Source organism: Nicotiana sylvestris, chromosome 10 (assembly GCF_000393655.2).
Source record: "Nicotiana sylvestris chromosome 10, ASM39365v2, whole genome shotgun sequence".
NCBI classification, from domain to species: domain Eukaryota; kingdom Viridiplantae; phylum Streptophyta; class Magnoliopsida; order Solanales; family Solanaceae; genus Nicotiana; species Nicotiana sylvestris.
Window position 1 is genome coordinate 136,897,696 of NC_091066.1, and position 11,394 is coordinate 136,909,089.

The following is an 11,394-nucleotide window of genomic DNA, read 5'->3' on the forward strand; positions in this document are numbered from 1 at the left end:
ATTCAACACATTTCTCCTTTTTCTACTTTTTCCACACCCTTTTTCACTTTTGTTTTCTTTGAATCCCCTTTCTGACCTTATTCAATTCGGTCATTCTTTTTGTCTTATATTTTCTTTCCTTTTCATTACCTTTCTTTTCTTTTGCTTTTGTACCTTTTACCACATTGTTTCATTTCTTGTCTCCCCCCAAACTTAAACATTTTCCATCTACTCAAGGGAAGATTTGGGTGCCAAGAGAGGGTATCATTAAGAACGGGTATAGTCTTGTAGCTTTGGTTCTTGAAAGAAGAAGGTTCAAGGCTCAAAAGGGTTAACTAGGGATCATTTCATTGGTAGGTCATGGAATTGTTCAATCTTAGAATTTTGGATCAAGGAGAGCCTACAATCACTGGTCAAGCCAAATTTCACCTAGGATTTCGCCTCAACAAACATTCGGGGTAAGTTCTAGACCATCGGCTCGGGACTTGGACTCGCAAATCGAATTCTCACCACACACACTCAAGGATTGCTAAAGATATCGAGTCGAGGGCCCACAACGACCTTAGTTATGATTCAAGCACACAATGGTCCAATACGACCACATGATGACTGTTTGGTCAACACAAGAGTCACAAGGCCACGACATTTACCATCCTGAGCACAACATTATGTCTTTGACCATGGGATCAAAGGCAAATGTGTTAGGCCCAAGTGAAGCTTTTCCTGAGGTACCCTTGACTGCAAAACTTGAAAATCAAAAAAAAGAAAAATCAAAAACAGACTCAAACCCTTAAGAAGGTTGTCACGCCATCTATCATTGGGAAGAGCCACCCGGTTCGCACAACACTCTACCCTTGGAAAGAACCATGGCATTAAGAAAATCAAGGGCTTATTGCAAATGCCAAAACAAAACAAAAAGGCTATGAGCCTACTATGAAGCTAAAAACAAAAATATTTAACGGAAATAGAAAAACCGAATGAATATGTACAATAGGGGAGTATAATATACATTGGGGGGAATGGATGTGTACATAAAGTAGAAAAGTAACTAGAATGAAAAGTTATATACATGCCAACTATCAACTAGAAATATAAGCTAAGAGTCAAATAAATATGTACAGTCATCCCAAATGTATCAACCATCAAAATAGTAGGGCGCACCCCCACGAATAAAAGCTGATTGTCCCCAATGCCAACTACCAAAATAAGCATATAAACAGAGAAAGGATATAGAGTGGCTCCTCAAGCCTGATCCGTCATTATGGGCTGATCAGTGGTCCCCTGGTCCTCTGTACTAGCGGGAACCTCAGACTGGTTCCCGGCCTGCTGCTGCTCTGCTGCTGGGACAGGGGCCGGGTCATGGACCAGCTGAACATCTGGTGAAGCACTGGAAGTATCCTCCTAAACCTGTGCTACCTCTATCACAACACCCTCAGTGCTAGGAAGCTTTCTCTTCTTCTTGTGGTCTCTGGCAAGCTCCTTTAAAGCTTTGCCTTGTGCATCAACTGCCTTTGTCAAGGCAGCCTGAGTAGCCAAAATCTTCTCCTGGTTGGCCAGGAGTGTCCTCAATGTCTCCTCAATGGACTGAGGAATCTCAACGGTGGCTGGAACAGACTGGGCCACAACTGTGGTAGCCAAAGTGGACAACTTGGACGTCGAGACTGACATCCAGTTGTTCAAACTGGCTAATGTCTTTGCTAACTGCTGGGCCGTGAAGGGGTTAGATTTGGAGGTGGGAACCACTGGGCCAGTTGAAGAACAGGGACCCGCAGAGTAGGATGGGATGTCCGGAACAGTAGTGGCAGCAGAAGTAGGCAGCTCAACAGAAGCCTCTGCCGCAACTGGCTCCTTAGACTGGCCAGTCGGGGCAGAGGTGGATGCTTTTCCCTTCTTATCCCCCTTCGGGTTGTCTAGCCCCTGAATATTAAACCATGAAAATGGGGACACCGGCCGGACTCCAACATCGAAGGTAGTTTCTGTCCATATCAATGCCAATGGATGTGATCACACTGTACATAACATTCCCCACATTGATGGGGAAACCTGCCATAATGGACGCAATGAGAACCGCTCGGGTGATTGGAATGGTCTGGTCATGGGACGAAGGGTCCAACCTGTTGCATACAAAAGTTAACCATCCTCTTGCCTCAAAATTGAGGTCCTTTCGCAGTATTTTCTTCCCCACCTGAATCCACTCTGGAACAGTACCTGGCTGAGCTAAGAACTGTGCCACCCAAGGACGAGCTTCCTCTTTCAACTCTAACTTCTCTCTGTACAGAGAGTCATCATCCTCATTGAAACCCAAATACTCGTTCAACGCCTCTCCCGAGAACACTATCTTCTTATCCCGCACTTTGGTTGCAATTGACCCTTCTTTGGTGTGGGCCACATTGCTGTAGAATTCCTTCACCATATGTTCATTTGCATCGACCAGCTCATCTTTGAAGAAATACCACCCCACTCTAGTAATAAATTGTTCATGGACTCGGGGAAGGTAGGGTAACAAATCTCGGGTGACTACTTTTCTTTCTCGAATCACCTTCTTCTTGGGCCACACTTCCTGGAATTTATGAAAGGCCACCTCGCTGACAAATCTATCCTGCCATACAACTGGGTTTCTAGTTCTTTCAATTCCCCCAACTCTAAGTACCCCACTATCCGGGACCTCCTCATCACTCTTGTTTTTATCTTCTGCACCCTCCCCGGATTCTGAAGTTGTGGGGGAGGTGGAGTATTTGGCACTGCCTGCTTCTGAGCCCTCGGACGACTCAGGTTGTATAACAGTTGGAGCTTTAGCTGGGCCTGCGGGGGCTTTCCCCTAATCAGTTGAGACATCCTAGGAGGGGAGGTACTCACTCCCGACTGCTCCTCATCTCTCACCACCTGCTTTCTTGTTTTTAGCTTTGGTTAGGGAGTGAGTTTCTTCAATTTTGCTTTACCTCCCCGGGAGGGGTCACCTCCTCGTCCGGGTTGTTTAGCTCCACGCCCCCGTTGTTTAACCATTTTCTTCACACAAATAATTCTAACATTGTTAGTTCAAGCAATTGCAGAGTTTAAGTACAAAACAAAAACATAGACAGAGAACAGATGATAGAAGTGCGGACCGCACTGACCAAGTTGGGAAATGAACACCTCTCTGATTAGGAACCATGCGGACCGCATGAACAAGGGGTGCGGCGGTGTGGGGGCCAACACGGTCCGCACAAACTGGTCATGCGGCTGCATTGGCCATACTATTAAAAATTGGTTCCCTCTAAACCTCACCCACGCGGACCGCGCAAACATGGGATGCGGCCGCGTGGGGCATGGAGCGGACCGCACAAACCAGGCAGGCGGCCGCGCTGGGAAATATCAACCTTTAGGCTCAAGGCTTACGCGGACCACGTAACAGAATGATGCGACCGCGTAAAAGGCATGCGGACCGCATAATCAAGGAGTGTGGCCGCGCTGGGCTTTCATTACAGGGGCAATTAGGGTTTTACAAAAAAAAACTCAAGTCTTTCGGGTTTTAGCATCCTACTTTGTCCCTACTCATTTATAACATGCCCATCATTTCAAAGAACAATATAAAACTATCTTAATCATGAAACGACGAAGAACAAAAAGAAAAACAAAGAGGTTATGACTGGGGAAACATGTATAAAGTTTAAATTAATACTAAGTAAAGACTAATGTGAGAGATATGTTACGAGGAAAGTGAAGAAATGCTCTTGATATTAACACTAAGAAGGGTCTCTGATGTGAACAGTAACTTTTATGGCTCAGGGGTCAATTTTTGCGAAAAGTTCTAATGAAGACCCTAATGGCCTATTTATAGGAAACACAGCGGGGCCTAGCACTTACCGTCCAGTACGGCAGCGCGAACACGACCGCGGGCCGCGCTGGGACATTACCATTTACCTGTTGCTGAAACGAAGGCACGCGGACCGCATGAGACGGGCTGCGGCTGCATGAGAACCACGCGGGCCGCTCAAAGTGGGATGCGGCCGCGTGAACGCAGTTCAGAGACTGATAATTCTTGGCCTTTACCGGTGCGGACCGCACAAGCAAGGGTGCGGCCACACTAGCCATCTTCAGAAACTTGGCAATATTTTCTTTGTCCGGTGCGGACCGCACAAAGTGGGATTGTGGCAGCACGGTCAGTGTTCAGAGACTGTGCACTTTTTGCACAATTGTTTTGCACTGGTTCAATCACAATTCCTGCAACATCTCACAAACCATTAGCTCAAAAATCCTAATCTACAACAGAAATCAAAAAGAAAGAAAAAGACATGGGTTGCCTCCCAAGAAGCGCCTGATTTAACGTCGCGGCATGACGCATGTTACCATCAAAGTCACTTCAAATGAATGAGTGCCACCACGTGGCTGTCATCAAACTTTCCCAAGTAATGCTTGACACGATGCCCATTGACCCGGAAAACTTCACCATTTTTGTTCTTGAGATCAATAGCACCAAATGGGGTTACACCAACAACTTCGAATGGACCACTCCGCTTAGACTTAAGCTTTCCTGGGAATAACCTCAACCGGGAGTTGTACAGAAGAACCATGTCACCAACTTTGAATTCCTTCCCTCGGGCATACTTATCGAAAAGGTACTTCATCTTGTCCTTGTACAAGGACGAGCTGGAGTAGGCATGAAATCTAAACTCGTCTACCTCATTGAGTTGCTCAACCCGGAGATTCGCAACGACATCCCATTCTAAGTTCAATTTTCTCAAGGCCCACATAGCCTTATGCTCCAATTCCACTGGAAGATGACAAGCTTTCCCAAACACCAACCAGTACAGAGACATACCAATCGGGGTCTTGTAAGCTGTCCGATAGGCCCAAAGAGCATCATCTAATTTCTTCGACCAATCGGTCCTATTGGCATTGACAGTTTTGGACAAAATACTCTTGATCTCTCGGTTGGAACCTCAAATTGTCCACTCGTTTGAGGATGATAAGGAGTGGTCACCTTGTGATTTACACCATACTTGGCAAGCAATGAATCAAAAGCCCGGTTGCAAAAATGAGAACCGTCATCACTAATGATAGCACGTGGAGTGCCAAACCTTGTGAAGATACTCTTTTTCAAGAATGCCACCACACTTCGAGCTTCGTTTTTGGGCAAAGCAACGGCTTCGACCCATTTCGACACATAATCAACCGCTACCAAGATATAGGTGTTCCCACAAGAACTCACGAACAGCCCCATAAAGTTGATACCCCACACATCAAAAATGTCCACCTTTAGAATTGTGTTGAGAGGCATCTCATCCTTTTTTGAAATCCCATCGGCTCGTTGGCATTCATCACATCTCTTAACAAAATCACCGGCATCTTTAAACAAAGAGGGCCAATAGAAACCGCAACTAAGCACCTTAGAAGCCGTCCTCACCCCGCCATGATGGCCACCATAGGGAGAGGAATGACAAGCCTCCAAAATACTCAATTGTTCTTCTTCCGGGATACATCGGCGAATCACACCATCGGTGCAAATCTTGAACAAATATGGCTCATCCCAACAATAATCCAAACTATCCCGCTTGAGCTTCTTCCTTTGGTTAGAAGGGAGCTCATACGGGATTATATCGGTCAAAAGATAATTTGCCACATCGGCAAACCACGACATATCATGCATAGATACCGCAAGGAGTTGTTCATCCGGGAATGCATCATTGATCTCAAGGCCATCATAAGGCCTCCCCTCTTCCTCCAAGCGGGACAAGTGGTCCGCCACTTGATTTTCACTTCCTTTCCGTTCCACAATTGCAAGATCAAACTCTTGATGAACTAGCACCCATATCATCAACCTTGCTTTTGAATCTTTCTTGGTCATCAAATACCTAAGGGCGGCATGATCGGTATGGATAATCACTTTGGCCCCCATAAGGTATGGTCGGAACTTTTCCATGGCAAACACAATAGCTAGCAACTCCTTCTCGGTGACTGTATAGTTTCTTTGAGCTTCATTCATCGTCTTACTTGAGTAGTACACCGGATGGAACATCTTGTTGATTCTTTGGCCCAAGATAGCCCCTACCGCAACATCACTAGCATCGCACATGAGCTCAAATGGAAAGCTCCAATTGGGTACGGTAATGATAGGGGTAGTTGTCAACTTGTGTTTTAGAAGCTCGAAAGCCTCCATGCATTTCTCATCAAAGACAAACTTGGCCTCCTTCTCTAACAACTTGGCCTCCAATATGATCTTATGCATGCAAAAGGTGGGGCTTATACCCCGAATATCTGCCAATGTCCATATGATCGCCCTCTTGCGCTTTTGTAGAACCGCCAAAATGGCGTCAACCTGCACGTTAGTCAAGCAAGACGAAAGAATAACAGACAAAGTGAAATTAGGGCCCAAGTATTCATACCTGAGGTGGGAGGAAATGGTTTCAACTCCAACACCGGCGGCTCCTCAATAGATGGCTTGGTTGGGGGAGTTTTGCGATTCTCAAGATCCAAGGATAACTTCCTAGGCTCATAAGAATATGAGCCCATACCATGCAAAGCGTTTACACATTCAACTCTCCCGACATCATCATCAACATCCATGTTCAAGAGCACGGCCTCAAGTGGGTCCTCAACATTCACCATTGCACTTGTGTCATCCACTATCACCGTCGTGACAATGTCAACAAACGAGCACACCTCGGTGCTATTCGATTGCCTCATAGATTTGCACATATGGAACAACACCTTGTCATCACCAACACGGAAGGTAAACTCTCCCGCTTCGACATCTACCAAAGCCTTTCCAGTAGCTAGGAAAGGTCTTCCAAGGATATTTGGCACCTTAAAATCCACCTCACAATCCAATATAACGAAATCGGCCGGCAATATGAACTTATCAACACGAAAAAGGACATCATCAATAATCCCCAAAGGCCACTTCATTGACCGGTCCGCCATTTGAAGCCTCATTGAAGTTGGACAAGGTTGTCCAATTCCCAAGGTCTTGAAGACCGAATATGGCATTAAATTGATACTTGCCTCCAAGTCACAAAGGGCTTTTGCAAAGTCGGCACTTCCAATGGTACATGGGATAGTGAATGCACCGGGGTCCTCAAGTTTCGGAGCCACAGAATGCACAATTGCGCTCACTTGATGGGTCATCTTGATCGTCTCACACTCCATTGATCTCTTTTTGTAACCAAATCTTTCATGAACTTTGCATACCCCGGCATTTGCTCGAGTGCCTCCACCAAAGGCACATTGATAGTCAAACTCTTCATCATCTCAATGAATTTCTTAAATTGGTTGTCACCTTTTTGCTTGGCCAACCATTGAGGATAGGGCGGAGGAGGCCGAGGTAAGGGTGATTTGGCTTTGGGCACCACCGGCTCGGGCATATCAATCACGTGTTCCCTAGACGGGTTTACGGCCTCTTGTGTCTCCTCTTCAACCTCATGAATATCAATCCGCACATCATCTCTCACACTTGGTTCAACTACATCTTCAACCACCAAAGGCATTTCATTATCTCGTAACTCATCTTCATCCACCATAACTTGGTTTCCTCTTGAGGCATGCACATCACCGCCTCTTCCACTTCACGTTGTCACATTCATCATATGATTATTGTGCCCATCCTTGGGGTTTACTACCATATCACTTGGTAGAGCACCCTTTGGGCGAGTATTTAAAGACTGAGAAATTTGGCCAAGTTGTACTTCCAAGTTACGGATAGAAGTGTTGTGGGAGGCCAATTGAGCTTCGAAGTCTTGGTTCCTCTTCATCATTTTCTCAAACATAACTTCAATTATACCAAATTCATTTCCCAAAGAACTAGACCCTTGATATTGAAACGACGGCGGGTTGTTCGGTTGTTGAAACATCGGAGGCCTTTGAAAGCCTTGCCCCCGATTTCCTTGACCACCATTGTTATTCCACCCACTTTGCCCATTGTTGTTGTTCCAATTGTTGTTGTTGTTTCTGCTCCAATTCCCTTGATTACCCGAATTGTTGTTCCCCCAATTTCCTTCTTGGTTGTTGTTATTGTTCCAATTACCACCTTGTTGATTGCCCCAATTTCCTTGGGGTCTCCATTGTTGGTTCCCTTGATTACCTTTATTCCCTTGATAGTTGTTGACGTATTGGACTTCCTCACTTTGATCATCATAGCATTCATTCGAATAGCCACCACCATTATCATAGTTATCAAAATTTCCTTGAGGTTGTTTCCCTCTTTGCCTCCTTTTCATCATATTCACTCCTTCCATGGCGTTGACTTGGCGCGGGTTTTGAACTTGTTGTAACTGCGCTTTATCCAACTGATTCATTGTTGTTGTAAGTTCGGCAATGGCTTGGCCGTGATCATGTAACTCCTTATGCAAATGTATGACGTTAGGATCACCTTGAGGCACATTAGCCCGGCTTTGCCATGCCGACGATGTGTCGGCCATCTCATCTAACACATCACAAGCTTCATTGTAAGGAAGCTTCATAAAATAGCCTCCCGCCAGTTGGTTCACAATACATTGGTTGGTTGTGTTGATGCCCCTATAGAATGTTTGTTGGATCATCACATCATTCATATAATTGTTAGGGCATTCTTTCACCATTGTTCTAAACCTCTCCCATATCTCATGTAACGGTTCAGTCGGCTCTTGCTTGAAGGCTAGAATCTCGTCCCGTAGAGCCACAATGTGACTTGGAGAGAAAAACTTAGCGATGAACTTGTCCGCCAACTCATCCCATGTAGTGATGGAATGATTGGGGAGCCTCTCCAACCAATCTAACGCCTTCCCCCGAAGTGAGAACGGGAAAAGTCGAAGTCTCAATGCATCCTCCGAAACATTTGCCTGCTTGCTACTCCAACAAGTATCCACGAAGCCCTTCAAGTGTTTATAACCATTCTGATCAGCAGCCCCCATGAAATAACCTCGTTTTTTGAGCAAGGTGAGCATCATATTTGTAATCTGGAAGTTCCCCGCCCGGATTCGGGGAGGAACTATTGCACTTGCGTACCCTTGATTGGGTAGAACTCTTGGTGCCACTCTTGGTGTAGGTGGAGGAGGGTCTGGTATATTCTCATTTACATTGGCATTTGCATTGGCATTCGACCTCTCCTAGGAGCTTGAGGTAATACGTCTTCTTGTTCTATATCCTCAACCTCCTCCCCTACCACCACGTTGCCAAGAGGGTCATTTGCGTTTAAAGCCATGTGTACCTGAGTGAATTGACACAAATAAAATTAGTAAAAAGAAGGAAAGAGAAGCAAAACACAAAACTAGCTACACAAATAATCAACACCGTAAGCTCCCCGGCAATGTTGCCGCAAACTCAACCTCACATAACGGTAGGAAGAGCGTACGCTAAGACTTTTACCCGAGTAGTGGTATCAGGGTCAATTTCCACAGGGAGCTTGGAATGCAGTTGCATATTTGTTCAGAATAGGAATGTGTGTTTGCTCCTAATTGTACTTCTAACATTTTTTGGGGTTTTTGTTTAATAACTACTATTATTAACTACAAGTTTAAGCTAATTTATGCTGAAGGGATATGTTCTAAGTTGTGATTAATATAGAGAAAGGCACTAGGGTCGTGGCATCACCTAGGTGGTTAACTAACGGGTAGAGACTACTAATAATAGATTGACATATTTGGGATCAATGTTATAACCATTGCACAATTGTACCCACTCTCATACCTCTCGGTTTTGAGAGCGAATTTGCCCAATTGACTCTCTCGAGACCAATTGGGTAGGCCAATTAGACCAAGCAACTTGGGTTCAAGTAGGGTGATTACTCTCTCGAGGTTTAACCCATTAATTGGTACTACCATTTCTCATGGGTCCACCCCAATTCTTTGTTGGGTCAATTTTGGGGTCATAGACTCTCTTTCTCAAGAAGAGTCAAGACCCACTAAGCTAGAATCAATGTTTGCAACCATCAATCCTTAATTAAACCATAAAATTAACCCAAATAACAAACACCCAATATCAATCTATCATTAAGAAGCAACACCCATTAATTACCCACACTAGGGTTGAGCCACAACCCTAGCTAATGGGTTTAGCTAGACATAATTAAAGAAGAAACTGAAGAAATAGAAGATGAAACAACCATATTAATTAATTACTAATTTTAAACTACAATAATCTATGATGAAACCAAGCTATAAATGCCCAACATAGGTCAAAACATAAGTCTCATAAGTGTAGTAGCTATCAGATGTACCAAACTTAACCTAAAAATGGTAAAATGTTCTATTTATAGTGGGCTGAAAAACCTGGACAAAAATGCCCCTGCAGGCTTAGTGCGGACCGCACAAAGTTGGCACGCGGCCGCACTGGGTTGCTTGACCTCTGAATCTTGCTCTCTGAAGATGGTGATGCGGACCGCACAAAGTTGGAATGCGGTCGCATGAAGACTGGCGCGGACCGCACAAAGTTGTTGTGCGGCTGCATGAATGGTTTTGGCAGCTTCTCTGAACTTCACTGACGCGGACCGCGTGACCATAGAGCGCGGCCACATGGAGAGGGACGCGGGCCGCATGAAGTGGGACGCAGCTGCGTGGTTTGCTTATGGAATATGACACTCTCTGAACTTCTTGGACGCGACCGCATAGCAAGATTGTGTGGCCGCATGAGTGAGACGCGGCCGCATCAGATATGGATATGATGACCGGTGCGCTAATACCACGTGTATCCCCTCTTTTGAGGAGTGTCATACCAGGTATCGCATTGATGTGATCCATATTAAATATAAACCTAGGACCCCCTTTCCCTTTTATTTGCAAACTTCTTTTTCAAAACTCTTCTTTTAATTGTTCTTTCGAACCCTTATGTGTTTAAATTTAAATCCCCTACTACTTGAGCCTATACTTGTCTATTTGCTAAATTGTACAAATTCACAAGAAGCTGTCTAGCCGGGAACCATACTAGTGGATCCTGATGGGTGCCTAATACCTTCCCCTTAGGATAATTTTAAGCCCTTGCCCTATCTCTGGTTATCAAGAAACCTAGAACTGAACCCTTATAGGTGTCCTAATGCACCTTAAAATTATAAGGTAGTGACTCTTCAAATGCAAAACATAGTTCCCAATAGGAATGACTTGTCCTACGCCCAAAAATATAATAAACCCGATCTCCCGATTATATAAGAGGGAAAAAAAGGGGCGCGACAGCATGGCGACTCTACTGGGGATTTTTAGGCTTTTACCACTTCAGATTGTTATTGTGTATTTGTACGCTCCTTTATGTGCAATTACTTGTTTAATTCCTCTAAGCATTCAATTTCCTTTTCAACTGCAAAACTGACTTGTCTTCTTTGTTTCTTTCCTTTACTACTGCATTAAATTATGAAACTACTATATTTACTGCTTTCTTAATGTGCAAATACATGTCAACATGCTTTTAGTTATTACATAACCATGCTCAACATCATACTCCATTCGTGCCAGACAAATACCATAGCAACGCTTA

At 44.6% G+C, this 11,394-nt stretch overlaps 1 protein-coding gene across 1 annotated transcript; it reads right to left on the reverse strand.

Annotated features, from left to right (window-relative positions):
- Positions 1–7,520: 7,520 nt before the first annotated feature.
- Positions 7,521–8,879, reverse strand: LOC138880009 (uncharacterized). The gene is made up of 2 exons (XM_070159659.1): positions 8,036–8,879; positions 7,521–7,915 (listed from the first exon to the last, which is right to left on the reverse strand). Exons 1-2 carry the CDS (start codon positions 8,877–8,879, stop codon positions 7,521–7,523), a joined length of 1,239 nt encoding a protein of 412 aa, XP_070015760.1.
- Between the last annotated feature and the right edge of the window lie 2,515 nt (positions 8,880–11,394).